We start from the raw sequence: 15,444 nt of genomic DNA, 5'->3' as shown, positions 1-15,444 counted from the left end.
TGAATCCCGACAGGATGGTTTCGGTTTTCACTGAAGCCATGCTTTGTCGATCCATTCAATGACTTCCAGGAAAGTTGCATGGCGCATTCTCCCGGTTGCCGTGAGCACCCATGCGTGAACTCGTTCCTCCAACTGCGGCCACCTAGCTTTTCGCCCGCGATTAGCTTTTTTTTTTTTTTTTTTCATTTCAGTAAGCGTAACCTCTGCTTTTCGCCAGTCCCTTACAAGTTTTTCCGCTCACTCCAAACTTTCTTTCTGCTGCTCGATTGCCGTTTTCGGCTGCATATTTCACTATCTGCAGCTTGTAAACTGCAGAATATGACTTTCTTTTCTGTGCCATTTTTATTCAGCCCTTCTCAGTTGTTTTTATAAATAACAGGTGTTACAGAAAAATCTGACCCTCCAAAAACCGCGACCGCAGGGACGACAGATTCTGACGAGTCACAGATTTCCCTGTAACACCTGTTATAGGAATGTGTAGGCTACTGTCTCTGCGCTCAAAGATTTTGACGGCTCACAGATGTTTCAAAACCACAATAGCAGCACAGGCCCAGAGCGCGCTCTTGCGGTTTAATGTGAAAATAACATGTGAAATGATATACAGTAATAAAAAAGCATATATAAATCGCTCCGATTTATAAGTCGCACCCCCGACCAAACTATGAAAAAAGCTGCCATTTATAATCCGAAAAATACGGTATATGGCATGCACGTGTAAATGTGTGTGTATACACTTGCGGTAACAGGTTAATCACGGGATGGAAAAATAGATCTTCGTTCAAAAAAGTCGGCCACTCCTGCTCCTCAGAATTGGTCCAATATGCGTCTTTCAACATTTTGGTTGCCAACCAAACACATGTTTTAATGTCAAATCAGCCCGTGTGTAATACTGCACCGTGGATTTAAGATAATGTTTTGGGTAAGATGAAATTTTTTACAGCACAAGAAATTCACATTGCTTTCATTTGCTTACAGTTCCAATTCCTAAATGTGCACAGTCAAGGAACACATTGTGAAATGGTCCTGAACAGTTGAACGTTCAGTGATTTGCTAATGGGAAAGTCAACAGTTTTCAGATGCAAAAAAATGCATCTATTAGTTTCCAGTTTGTTCTGTGGTTGAAATTGAACCTTTCCTCCCCAAGCAAAGTCAGTAGTGATTTCAGTGACTGCTTCCCCTACGCTGCTTGACATCTTAAGGTACAACTGTGTTTAGGGTGAAAGTGTTGGCCTGGTCATTCTGAAGTTACGAACGACCAACTGATAACGTTTCCCAACTGATAATGTTGTATATTCATAATGTGTGGATAGCTTTGTTTTGTGCTTCCATCTGGACTAAAGACTGTATTTTGCATTTCATCCCTTACTTCAAAAGAGACTGTGATCTGCGGCAGGTTCAGCTGACTTGAAATGCTACTCTTCAACACAGGCCCTTGGGGAAAACAATCTCTGCTGGAATGGTCCAAAATACCGTTCAAAATCACGCACGCGCATACACACAGCCTCATTCACACTCACCCACACACACAAAGACACAAATGCGCACACAGTGCTCTGAAAGCTGCTTGCTCACGTCTCGTTTCAATTCATCCCCAGACAGAAAAGCTGGTTTTGAGGCATGGATAATCAATAGGCTTGTTGGGTGTTGATAACATTGTCATGATGCTAAAAGAAATGTTAAATAATTTTGTGTGTTCTGGATTTTGGATGGGAGAAAGGTGCACATTTCTCCCCATCCAAAACAGTAGAGTTGGGCGACCACTAATTGATTTAGACTGATTGAGAAGGCAATTGGCCAGTCCCAGGTGGTTGCAATCACCTTCTCAATCAGTCTAAATCAATTAGTGGTCGCCCAACTCTACTGTTTTGGATGGGGAGAAATGTGCACCTTTCTCCCATCCAAAATCCAGAACACACAAAATTATTTAACATTTCTTTTAGCATCATGACATCATTCACCCCCTCTCCTCAGAGTTCAGACATTCTTGTCAAATAATCAGCAATAACATTTGTTGTCAGGGCAGAGAAAGTCATATGTGACAGGTCCTATTCTCCTAGTCACAGCGTATGGGCCCTGCCACTTTGCCAGTAGCTTACTTGATCCCATATGCAACAATATTAACACCTTCTGTCCAGGGTGCCAATCTCTCCCTGATAAATTCTTGCCGTTATTCTCGCTGGAGATCCTCTTCCAGCTTCTGACGTTCTGCATCTTCCGCTTCTTTCTGGAATTCTGGGTTCAGAAACCATGGGAATTGCAGCTTGTCTTAGATGATGAAACTGTGGAGGTTGGGCATGTTAAGTAACCCAACTTGGGAGTTTCTTGTGCGGGACGAAGGTTCGTTGGCCTGGATGTTCGAGAGTCAGCGCCCTGGGCTGCGTTCCCAGAGGAGGATAATGTTGACTAGATCGACTGTCAAATGTCCATTCTTACTTGTTGGATGCATCTGATCTCTAGATCTGTTCGATCAACATCACCTCTTGTCTGAGTCTTAGGCTTCACCACTGGTTCCATCTCACTCTGCTCAGTTCCATCCTTGGCTTGGCAACTGTCATACGCCTCATGGAAAAGAACGGCATCTTCTTGGGGCAACTCAAGCTTCTGGTTTCCTTGATCCCCTTCAGAACTCTTCAATCCAGTTTGGTTGGCCCATGCTACACAACTTCTTACTCGTCCCACCTTCTTCCTCTCGGCTTCCTCTTATCCTTTCCACTTCAGCAAGGCGTAACGATCCCACCACTTCATCCAATTGTCGTGCGGCGAGACAGCAAGCAGGTGGAAAGTTGGTAAGAGGAAGCCGAGAGGAAGAAGGTGGGACGAGTAAGAAGTTGTGTAGCACGGGCCAACCAAACTGGATTGAAGAGTTCTGAAGGGGATCAAGGAAACCAGAAGCTTGAGTTGCCCCAAGAAGATGCCGTTCTTCTTTTCCATGAGGCGTCTGACAGTTGCCAAGCCAAGGGTGGAACTGAGCAGAGTGAGATGGAACCAGTGGTGAAGCCTAAGACTCAGACAAGAGGTGATGTTGATTGAACAGATCAAGAGATCAGATGCACCCAACAAGCAAGAATGGACATTTGACAGTCGATCTAGTCAACATTATCCTCCTCTGGGACCGCAGCCCCAGGGCACTGACTCTCGAACATCCAGGCCAACGAACCTTCCTCCCGCACAAGAAACTCCCAAGTTGGGTTACCTAACATGCCCAACCTCCAGAGTTTCATCATCCAAGACAAGCTGCGATTCCCATGGTTTATGAACCCAGAATTGCAGAAAGAAACGGAAGATGCAGAACGTCAGAAGCTGGAAGAGGATCTCCAGCGAGAATAACAGCAAGAATTTATCAGGGAGAGATTGGCACCCTGAACAGAAGGTGTTAATATTGTTGATTATGGGATCAAGTAAGCTACTGGCAAAGTGGCAGGGCCCATACGCTGTGACTAGGAGAATAGGACCTGTCACATATGACATTCTCTGCCCTGACAACAAATGTTACTGCTGATTATTTGACAAGAATGTCTGAACTCTGAGGAGAGGGGGTGAATGATGTCATGATGCTAAAAGAAATGTTAAATAATTTTGTGTTTCATGGATTTTGGATGGGAGAAAGGTGCGCATTTCTCCCCATCCAAAATAGTTGAGTTGGGTGACCACTAATTGACTCTGAGAAGGTGATTGCAACCACCTGGGAATGGCCAATTGCCGCTGGGACCTGATTGGCCAGAAGCTCAGGTGAAGCACCTTTAAAACTAGACTGAGCCAGTCTCTTGGAGGAGGAAGAAGTGGGACAAAGGACAACCTGGAGAGCGGTGTTACCTGGGGTCTGCCGAAAACTGATATCAACTTCAAATAAAGAAAACTCACAATACCCTTCCTGCATCTAGCTGAGTGAACTTTTATCCTCTTTCCACCTGCTTGCTGTCTCGACGCACGACAAACATGTTCATGTTCGATAACACTCAAAATTGTCCCCTTGTCTGAATGTGAGCGTGGATGGTTGTTTGTCGCTGTGTGCCCTGCGATTGGCTGCTAACCAATTCAGGGTGTCCCCCGCCTACTGCCCAAAGACCGCTGGGACAGGCTCCAGCATCCCCTGTGATCTTTGTGAGAATAAGCAGATCGTAAAAAGAATATATACATATATACACTCACACACGCACTGACCATTTCCGGGTTTGTAATATTTGTCAAGGTTAATTTTCTATTTCATCAACAGACAATGTGTATTAGCTTGAATTAATCTGATTATATTAACACAATTAAAACCACACGCCAAATGGGTGAAATTAATTGTGATTAACACAGTAATTTGGCATCTTGAGTTAAAATAGGATAAGTACTCTAGGTCAAAGTAAATTCACTGGCGGAATACAGTACACGTCTGTTCGCTTCTTTTACTCCCCAAGCACCTATCATAGCAGAGTCCAGCACCACCATGTCTGGACAGTAGGGATACATATAGGGCCTAAACTACCAGTAAGACTTCAGTTTGCTGACGAAGTTTTTTGGATAAGAAGCGAAACGTCCGACACCTTCAAAGAAGTACAGATGACGTCTGAAGAAACCTTTTCATCGATGGACCACTCCTGTATGACTGAGAGCTTACACAGACGTATTGCCGCCAACTTTGGGAGAGACATCCTTCTGCTGGTACGTAACTTAGAAAAGGCCACTTTTAAATTAGCTGACTTAAAGAACCACCTCAGATTCAATCTTAGATGTAGACAGAGCCGGTTATTTCCTAAATGCTTGAAGCAAGCACCCTTGCAATCCGGATACTTAACCGATAAAATGCAACAAAATTATACTAGGAAAATACTAAATATGCGAATTAGGAGACTTAACATAGAGATAAAAAACAAACAGTCAGAAATATAAACTTATTATCAACAATTACAAACTGAACTTACCCACAAAATCTATCAGGAAGTGTGTGAATTTACCAAATCCGGATACATGAGGCACCACAGCAAAACCAGAGAGACAAAAGGGTAAATTTCAAAAATTACTTTTACCGAAACAATCACAGCTACTTGTAAACAAAGGAAAAGTTAGGTAATGTTAGAACTAGTTGATACACATGCTAAAAACATCCTATGTTATTTCATTTCTACTTATTCTTATCAATTAGTAAGCCCATATATGTCTGTGTAAGCTCTCAGTCGTACAGGAGTTGTCCATCGATGAGAAGGTTTCTTCAGCCGTCATCTGTACAAATTTGAAGGTTTCGGACGTTTCGCCTCCTATCCAAGAGGCTTCGTCAGCAAACTAAAGTCTGACTTGTCGTATCGGCCCTATTTATATATCCCTAATGTCCAGACATGGCGGAGCCGGACACAGCTATGATAGGTCCCTACTCTCAGGTTGGAGGGAGCAGAGGACCACTCCCTGTGGCCCCACTGATTGTTCCTACATCCCTGACTAACGACTGGCCTATTTGCCCCATTCCCACCGGTATCACCTCATCAGCATTACTCATCCTATGTTGCCTAAGCAGGCTATTGTATGAACGATCCAAATTGAACCTCACCCCACCAGACCGGTTTAATGAAGGATTTTGTTGTTTTACAAGAATCGCTTCTTACCCCCTTTCAAACCATCTATGTTCTTTCGCTAAGATTTTAACTTCATTGTCGTCAAATTAGTGGTTGCTAGCTTTTAGGTGCAAATGTACTGCCGATTGAGGTCCACTTGTATTATCCCTGCGATGTTGATAAAGTATTTTTTTGAGAATTTGTGGAGTCTCCCCAATGTACTGCTCTTTACAATTTTCATTCTTACAATGTATTGAATAAACTACATTACTTTGTTTTTCATTTGGTAGCCTATCTTTTTGATGCACTAATTTTTGCCTTAACCCTGTGCTTTTACAAAAAAACTCCGGCTCAAGGAGGAACTAGAGGTGTAATTGTCACGGAGGACACATTATTGTGGGGGGCTTCTGATTTTTTGTCTGAATCTGGAAGCTAAAGTTCCAGGGTGGGGTGCATTGCATTGCATTCTGCTGCTAATTAATATGGATTACTTAGCAGAATACCTGTGCTTTTACGAAAAAAACTGAAGTTCAAGAAGGAACTAGAGTCGTAATTGTCACGGAGGACACATTATTGTGGGGGGCTTCATTTAATTAGCAGAATACCTGTGCTTTTACGAAAAAAACCTCAAGTTCAAGAAGGAACTAGAGTCGTAATTGTCACGGAGGACACATTATTGTGGGGGGCTCCTGATTTTTCGTTTGAATCTGGAAGCTAAAGTGGGGTGCATTGCATTGCATTCAGCCGAATGCTAATTAATGAATTAGCAAAAAAAAGCAGCTGCAGCTGTGGATTGTCTGGAAGAGCGACAGAATTGGACAATAACTACAAACTTTAATTCCTTTCCTTGTATTATTTATATATCTTTGTATAGTGTAGACAAAGAAGTCTGGAAATTTGCCTCAGGCAGAAGAAGAAGAGCAGAAGAGGAGGGGGTTGATTTTTTACGACCGCCAAGGGAGCAAAGGGGTCCCTGAGGCGAGAACAGCGGGCGCCCGCGTGTGTGTGTGTGTGTGTGTGTGTGTGTGTGTGTGTGTGTGTGTGTGTGTGTGTGTGTGTGTGTGTGTGTGTGTGTGTGTGTGTGTGTGTGTGTGTGTGTGTGTGTGTGTGTGTGTGCATGTGTGTGTGCATGTGTGTGTGTGTGTGTGTGTGTGTGTGTGTGTGTGTGTGTGTTTATTGTACCAGAAGCAAGACAGGATGCTCTGAACAATTGTATCCATTTGAACAATTGCATCATGTTAAGGTGAATGATGATAGCGACTGTCAAATTTATCCCATGGTCCAAGTAGCGAACCCTAACCCAGTTGACATTAATGACAGAACAATTCTCGTTTACAGACCCTGGTGATGTGGCTGAAGCGTGCAAAGGATTAGGTGATTTTGTTGAGAATGCTGAAACCTGGACTGAAATTTTTGAGGAATTGTGTGCTTCTTACCAACTGAATGGAATGGAAACACTTATGATTTTCAGACGATGTCTTGGTCATGATTGGAATAGAGTGAAAGGCTGTTACACTGGGAAGACCCCAACCGGTGTCAACATGTCTTACGAGGAAGCGGCTGCCCAGCAAAGGGCAGTGTGTGACAATATCAGGAAATTATGGAAAAAGACACCCAATTTCGCCATTATACAACAATGTAGACAACGACAGGATGAAGATATTGAATCATTCCGAGGACGTCTAGAATGTGTTGACAAAAATCACAGCGGTATAAAAGAATCTTCGGATGATGATTCAACGTACATTAATCAATGTAAACAAATATTTCTACAGAATTTGACGCCAGAGATAGATTTCATTCGTAAGCATTATGTACAGCACCGATCTGGGAGGCTAGTTGATCTCATAGAATGGGCCATTCATGCGGAGGGTGTGTTGTACCAATGTCGAAGAAAGAGGAGATGGCAACATATCGACCGATGCTACCTATGTAAAAAATTAGGACATATTGCTCAGAATTGTAAATCAAATTCACGGAGAAAGAAACAAAAGAAAGATTATAGACCTCTGGCGTACAACAAACAATATGGTGAGCGGCAGGAAGAAGCTCAACGAGATTGACGCTTCTTAACTGACGTCGACAATGGGGAAAAATAATCAATAAGCCCAGTTGAAACCTTAAATTTGACGAATATATTTGCCTTAACTTTGCCAGAAAACAAACAGCCTTATTATTGGCTAAAAATAGGGAAAAGGGATGTGAAATTTCTTTGTGATAGTGGTGCATGCAGATCAGTGTTAAGAGACACCATTCCAGGTGTCACTCCGAGTCGACAACAAATTTCTGTGGTATCAGCAGATGGGAAAGTTACATTGTTACCCATTTCTAAGCCAATAAAAATTTATATGAGGGACTAACACCATACAAGGTCACTATGGTCTTGAGTGAAAACAAGACTGTATCAATCGCTTTGTTCCAAAATCTAGAAAGTATGGGTAACAAAGCTTCTTTGAATAAGTTACAGTTTTATCAAAACAAAGTTGTATTTCTAGGACACAAAAAAGGCAAATTTGCAGGTGCCCAGACCGAGACGAAAAAACAGATGATGACATTTTATGCAGAACTTGGATTCCGCATTATGAACAAGTCACCCAACCATTATTGACACTCATTTACCAAGACGAAATGTCACTGAACGACTCTATTCAGTGGACTGAAGAGGGCAACAAAGCCTTCACAGAATTAAAAGATATGCAAGCATTAGCCGTGAAATCCGAAAAAGATCTGTGATTGGACGATGGTGCTAAACTTGCTGACGGACTGTATAAAATCGACGACAAGCCATGTTTACCGACATACATGTTCCCCATGGTTGCTCGTTTAAGCCATGGTAGGTCACATGTATCAACAGGAGGGATTTGTACCAACAAATGTGTGTAGGGGACCCTGTGTTGTAATTTGGAATTGTAAACCATAGCCAGAGAGTGGTTGCTCCCGCCAAACGGAGGGCCGAGAAGGAATTTTCCTCGTCATTATTTTAATTGAATTGGATTTACCTTTATTACTCTCGCAATGTAGAAATTACATCTCACAGCAGTAAAGTTACGACAGAGGTTTTTCGCCTTCTCCATGGTATAGAATGGTTCCCTGTACAGTTATTTATGACGTTCATGCTGAAAACCGTTTTGGAGATGCATGTACTGATGTTTTTAATGTGTAAACAGGAGGGAATGTTAGAACTAGTTGATACACATGCTAAAACATCCTATGTTATTTCATTTCTACTTATTCTTATCAATTAGTAAGTCCATATATGTATGTAGTTTAGTTATTTGTATATGTTAATAGCTGAACCAGGAAGAACAACATTTGACCCAACAGTATGAGCAGATTTCAAAGGAGAATTGGATAAAAAAATTTGTTGGAGACAGAAAAGGCGGTACTAACCAAAAGTTTAAATTTAAATCTAGCCCTTTTGGATTGTAAAGTAATTATAAAAGAGGACAGAGCACTAAAAACAGAAGTGTTTAGGAAGGCTACGCACACTGACTAAAACTTACTTTTCGATTCTAACCACCCTTTACAACACAAACTAGGAGTTATCAGAACCCTCCAGCATAGGGACAAACTAAGACCAACAAGCGTTGATGGTAGAGAAAGGAGTCAAAACATATCAGGAGAGCACTCAAAAACTGTGGTTACCCTCAGTGGTCATTTAACAAATGTCAGAACGAAAGAATAGGGAATGAAACCAAAAATTCTGAAGATACAAAAAGGAGAGGTGTGGCAGTACCTTACATTGCAGGAGTTTCTGAAAAATTACAAAGGGTCCTTTGGCGACACAAAATTCCTACTTATTTCACCGATAAACACTTTAAGGCAAAAATTAGTACATCCAAAAGATAGGCTGCCAAATGCAAAACAAAGTAATGTAGTTTATTCAATACACTGCAAGAATGAAAATTGTAAAGAGCAGTCCAATGGGGAGACTAAACAAATTCTCAAAAAAAGACTTTATCAACATCGCAGGGATAATACTAGTGGGCCTCAATCGGCAGTACATTTGCACCTAAAAGCTAGCAACCACTCATTTGATGACAATGACGTTAAAATCTTAGCGAAAGAACATAGATGGTTTGAAAGGGGGGTAAAAGAAGCGATTATCATAAAACAACTAAATCCTTCATTAAACCGGTCTGGTGGGGTGAGGTTCAATTTGGATCGTTCATACAATAGCCTGCTTAGGCAAAACAGGTTAGGCAACATCCGTAATGCTGATGCGAAACGTCCGACACCTTCAAAAAGTACAGATGACTGCTGAAGAAACCTTCTCATCGATTTATTAGAGTGAAAAAAAATGTTTAACTCTCTGCTACTGTGTGACCATTTTAAGCTTTAGCGTCTTTTAAAAAAACATCAAATAAAGAGCAAAACTATACACAAAACACACAAAATTGAATGTATTTAATGTTAACTGGACTGGAATATCAGAGTTTTCTGCCAATGACAGCAGTCATTGGCAGTTTGTAATTCTTTAACTGGAGATCAGCCAGAGGAGCGCGTCTGTCATGTCTTTTTTCCGCAGAAAAGTATCTGAAAATCACCTGGTAAGGAAAACATATTGGCAGACACAGTGCAAGGACTGCTGCATGTTGGATGCACAAAGTTCAACCATTCAAACCTTCATATTTCTCACACTATAAATCCAAGAAAACAAACATTTAAGTTGAAAATTGAAATGTATGAAGAAAGGAAGGAAGCGAACGGAGAATTCGCATATTTTGTGTTTTTGAACATATTGCTTATTGACCTGAAGTACATAATGTTTTTGTCGTAGTAAAAAAACACACAACATATGAAACTTTAAGTCATTCAAATAACAAATTCAAGGCTGGGCCACAGTCGGCTATCCAGCATCTGAATGATGCAGCCAACTATTATCTTAATACTGAACAGATGGATTTTTAAGAGACAATAGTGATAGCAGTCTGCAATAATGTCCTCATCCACACCATTGGACGATCACCTTCATAACAGTGCTGGTAGAATAGCGGGACCCTCCGTGGAATTTTATGTGATTCCTAAATCGAAGACTCCTGTAAATCGACTCATGGAAATAAAGTTCAGTGGATATTGTAAAATATCATAATTTGAAAGTTTTTTATATCCATACAGTGCTGGACTTAAATGTCAAAGGAATATTTTAAATACAGAATTAGGACATAATTTGCAATTATAGCAAGGATACATTTCAGGTGGTCAGAGACAGTACCATTATCACTATTTTGAAATGGAATTGAGAGAAACTAACATGTTCGACTGAAAAACCCAAAGGCTTGGACGTGCGCCCGGCGTAAAAACTGGCATGAAATTTGGCAAATTACAGAATATAATCGTGTTTCAATAGCAGTTCAGAGGGAGAACGAACTCTCAGAAAGCATTTCCTTGTAGCATTTTCATCTTGTTAAATGGACATTTATATAATTCCAACTAACATTCATTCATTCATCTTCTGGACCGCTTTATCTTCACGAGGGAAGCGGTGGTGCTGGAGCCTATCCCAGCCGTCTTCGTGCAGTAGGTGGGGGGACTTCGCGAATTGTTTGGTAGCCAATCGCTGTCCAACTAACATTTTATATTTAAATGTTGTGTCAAATTTTGCCCACACGATATTTGTTGATGCCTGATCATCCTGATCATCCATCTGCGGCCCCTTCTGAGGGTTTCTCATTCTATCACTAGATGGCGTCTATCATTGTCCTCATGGGTGCTAAGATCAAGGGAAGGTGTTAATATTTGTCAACTGTGGCAAAGAAAAATCATGCTCCACTAACCATCGACGGTGCTGCAGTGGAGAGAGTGAGCAGCACCAAGTTCCTGGGAGTGCACATATCCAAAGACCTGTCCTGGAGCCACAACACGGCATCAATGGCCAAGAGATCCCACCAGCGCCTGTACTTCCTCCGCAAGCTCAAAAGAGTTGGAGCCCCGACCCCCATCACGACCTCCTTCTACCGCGGTACCATAGAGAGCATCCTGACCAGCTGTATCACCGTGTGGTACGGCGCCTGCACCGTGTCCTGCCGTAAGACTGCAGCGCATCGTGAGGACAGCTGAGAAGATCATCGGTGTCTCTCTCCCCCCCTTCAGGACATCTACAACACCCGCCTCACCCGCAGAGCCATCCGGATCGCTGGCGATCCCACCCACCCCTCCCACAGCCTCTTCAGCCTGCTGCCATCGGGTCGGAGACTGCGGAGTCTCCGAGCCAAGACCAGCAGGCTCAAGGACAGTTTCTGCCACCAGGCAGTCCGGAGACTCAACTCCCTCCCAGCCCTGCCCAGCCTGCCCCTTCCCACTGCCACACTCACCGAACTCTGAGTACACGCTACATGCTGTACGATCATCCTGAACTCTATTTTTTGTTATTTCTCATTAGACAAGACCTCACTTCAACCCTTTCTAGTTGTTTGTTTTTGTAATTACGACATTACGTCACTTTATGTACGTCACTTCCTCACTTTATATATGTCACTACCTCACTTTACATACGTCACTACCTCACTTTCCATACGACATTACCTCACTTTACATACAGAAATTACATGTATTGTCTGTTGTCAATTGTATGTCTTTTTTAGCCACGTTATAAGTGCCTTGCATGCCTTGCACGCTGGGTCCGAGAGGACATTAATTTCATCTGTGCTGTATGTCATGCATATTAGCATATTTGACAATAAAGCTGACTTTGACTTGACTTTTTTTTTCAGTGGGGTTTGATGATGTCAATCAGGATGCGATATACCAATCATTCCTAAACACTTTGAGCTGTCGGCGTAAATCTATTTACTGTTACGGCCACCAAAACTCCAATATGTCGTATTCCATTAGTAACCGAAGTGTTAGAAGCAGAAACAGGTCTGTCAATTAATAAATGACAGTTGTCAATAGCGAAAGGTATACTGAAGTTCTGGCTTCCCTCAAGGGAACCCTGACAGTAATACAGCTTGTGAATTGGCAATTGCTTGAAGTGTCTTCAAAAATAAGGAAAAGAGAAGGGATATATGTAAAACAAGCAGTGGCGTGCACACTCGCGCACACACTGCACACATACACACACACACACACACACACACACGCGCACACAAATTCACTAACTCCTGTCAAATCATCTATTTACACATTTTTGCTACCAAAAATTAAGCTCTTATCACACTGAAACATTTCAATGGCTAACATCAAAATAAAGAACAAGTAAAAAAAAATCACACTTCAGACAAAGTTGGCAATTTCGAGCTCCACGAATTACAGTATGTCATTAAAATTATTGAAAAGGTAGGGAGGCAATACTGTGGCTCACTCTGGAAATACACACTTGCCGAGATGGAGCGCTGCTTGGTCTGAAAGGATTTTATCACATATAAAATGGAATCAGCAAGTGTGAAAGTTTTAAAATAGCAACAGGTTGCAGAGTTGATAGCAATGCTATACCGTTCAACTGAACGTACATGTACAGTATAGTATACTCCACTTACTCATACCCATGTGAGTAAATATCAGTAAACGGTAGTGATACCTATATCCCAAGTGACCCTAAGTATACATTTATGAATACCAGTTGAATTTCAGGGATTTAACTTGGTCTGCACCTAATTTCTACACCCCATAGACACTTTCTATATATCATAAATTAACAAGGTTTACAAAATAGATATTTATCCTATGGAAGCAACAAAAATCATCTGACAACATTGTGAAAAACTGTGTTGTAACTTCCACATGTGAAAGAAAAATACATATGTGGAAAGGTGATCACATTAACATGGGGGGTGGGATACCATGACACAAAACATCAAGCAAACTTTTCAGGTAATATGAGGGTTAATATGAAACAGCTCACCGAATCTCAAGACATGCGGCATCCCATGAGAATATCCCACACATTGTAATAGCAGCAGTAGCAGCCTGCAGCGCGACATCAACTGGGAAATAATCTTCATGTTGCTTGTGCGCCGCGCAGTATTGTTACTCCCAGAATGCGGATATTTCCCAGGTGTATGTTTTTCTTTTTCACTCCAGCAGGTTGGTCGACTGCCTCCTTACATCCATAAGGCAAAAAGAAAAAGAAAAGCACAGCGTGTCCGGCTCACTGCACCAAGAAGAAAATATTATAGTCCTTGGCTGAAAAAAATATGGTGATTATGATGATGGGGGAGATGTTGTGGGACCTGGAGGGGAATCCATGCTACGCAGGACGCAGTTTGAAAGAATCCATCTGAGGGGATAGACATAGGCTGCTTTAGAAGAAGGGGGAGACTCGGGGCGAGTCATGCGGCGGTGTGAACTGCCGCGCAGCATTTGAAGTGGAGATCGCTAATAGTGACAGAATGCATGTAAAAAGGCTTGGATATGTTTCCTGTCTGCCACTGACCACTCTTCACACGCTCTGCACACTGTTATAACCTCGATTTGTTTTCCCTCAAATTGGTCGTGCGGTTCGCCGAGTCTCCGCTTCAGTCGATGCATTAGACAAGATTGCTGTTTGATTGCGTCCGAGATTGAACGGCATCATTTCTTTTCTAACATTTCCAACTGCTTTTTCTTCAGATAAAATAGAGTACAGGAAACACAAATGCTAAAAGGGTCATAAATATCACTTTGCTGCTGTGAAATGTAAATTTCTCCACTGTGAGACTAATAAAGGCAAATCCAATCCAATCCAAATGGCAGCGCATTAATTAGAAAAGTTATTGCGAATATAAACGCTGATCTTAGAACTTTATTTTAGAATGCGGCCATGACATTGCTGTGGTTTGCCTATTTAGGGAAGTTACAAACTGATGATGGCAACGGAAGCCTCGTTATGTATGTGGCCAACAACTGATTATGATTATATAATTATATAACTATTATTTATTATTAACTATATATAGCTTTCAGTCTTTCTTTTGTTGCCTTAATCAATTGCTACGTTTAAAATTGTAAATATTGTTCCAAAACATGAACGCCAATAATGCAAAAGACACAATAAATGTGTACGTCAAATAGTTCATTCATGTTAGGAAAAACCTTTCACGAGTTGGAAAAAAATAACAAGACACGGCCAACAAAGTGGAAAATTCCTGTACGCAAACACGTGCATTCTACATTTTTATCTGTAGTGCTATTTTGTGTTACAACAGAGGTCAGTTCATTATATAGCAGTGTTTGCATGGAGTGTTTAAGCTAAACCCAGTTGTATTGTGTGGATAACGTTTATTTAAATGTATTGCGTTTGGGAGTTATTGAGTTCGGAGCTCGTCTCACGTGTACTATAAATAACGATGGTCAATATTTACGGATCATTCATAAAATACACCAGCAGGATGCAGGAAGCATTTATGTTGTCTTTCTACCTTACAAATGAACGGCAACGTGTTCAAGTAGCGCCAAATTCACTATAGGTCAGAGTATGTCAAGAAAAAAAATGACATACAAGTGAAGACTTTTTGGTGACACACGTAAATGTACTTTAATACTTGTGTGTGCTACGCGTGTGCCAAATCCACAAAACCCCTCGCAAGAGAGACATTATTTCAAAATGCTACCGTGCTTTCAATTATTAAAAAAGATAAGCATGTGGTTGAAAAGGTGTGCCACCAGGGATAAAGAAATGACGTTGATGAACATTGTATAGGCAATGTGAAGTTTGCAGTATATGACTTACCTTGATCAGCGTGAAAGATGCACCGGAACACCACAAAGTGGTTGCTTGTTTCTCGATGGGAGAGAAAAGTCGTTTCAGAACCAGTAGCATGTGGAAAGCAGCGCTTTACCCGGCCGTGGGTAAAACGCGCCTCCTGTCGGACGCTGGGATTTACTGCTTAAAGGACAACCGACGTCTCCAGGCAAGTTTTGTCCATAATTTTAAAATCGCTTCAAATGACTTCGACTGAGCGTATTTTACAAATATTCCACCCCATATAGCTAT

The 15,444-nt window shown here is 41.6% G+C and overlaps 1 protein-coding gene across 4 annotated transcripts in view; it reads right to left on the bottom strand.

Moving 5' to 3' along the window:
- The window catches only part of LOC148896643 (glutamate receptor ionotropic, kainate 2), a 251,019-nt gene extending 235,787 nt beyond the window's left edge, over positions 1-15,232 (bottom strand). For 3 of the 4 annotated variants that reach the window (XM_088997801.1, XM_088997804.1, XM_088997803.1), the window contains exons 1-2: positions 15,181-15,232; positions 13,375-13,749 (exon numbers count right to left, since the gene is read on the bottom strand). In XM_088997801.1, coding sequence (XP_088853927.1) covers positions 13,375-13,474 — 100 coding nt within the window. In that variant the 5' untranslated portion in view covers positions 13,475-13,749; positions 15,181-15,232. Of the gene's footprint in view, positions 1-13,374; positions 13,883-15,180 lie in introns of those variants that run through there. The other variant, XM_088997802.1, reaches the window with a different exon arrangement.
- Positions 15,233-15,444: the final 212 nt, after the last annotated feature.

The sequence above is a fragment of the Hippocampus bargibanti genome, linkage group LG06 (assembly GCF_051943395.1).
Source record: "Hippocampus bargibanti isolate YZ-2025 linkage group LG06, ASM5194339v1, whole genome shotgun sequence".
Classification (NCBI taxonomy): domain Eukaryota; kingdom Metazoa; phylum Chordata; class Actinopteri; order Syngnathiformes; family Syngnathidae; genus Hippocampus; species Hippocampus bargibanti.
This window is presented reverse-complemented; position numbering and strand designations above follow the sequence as displayed.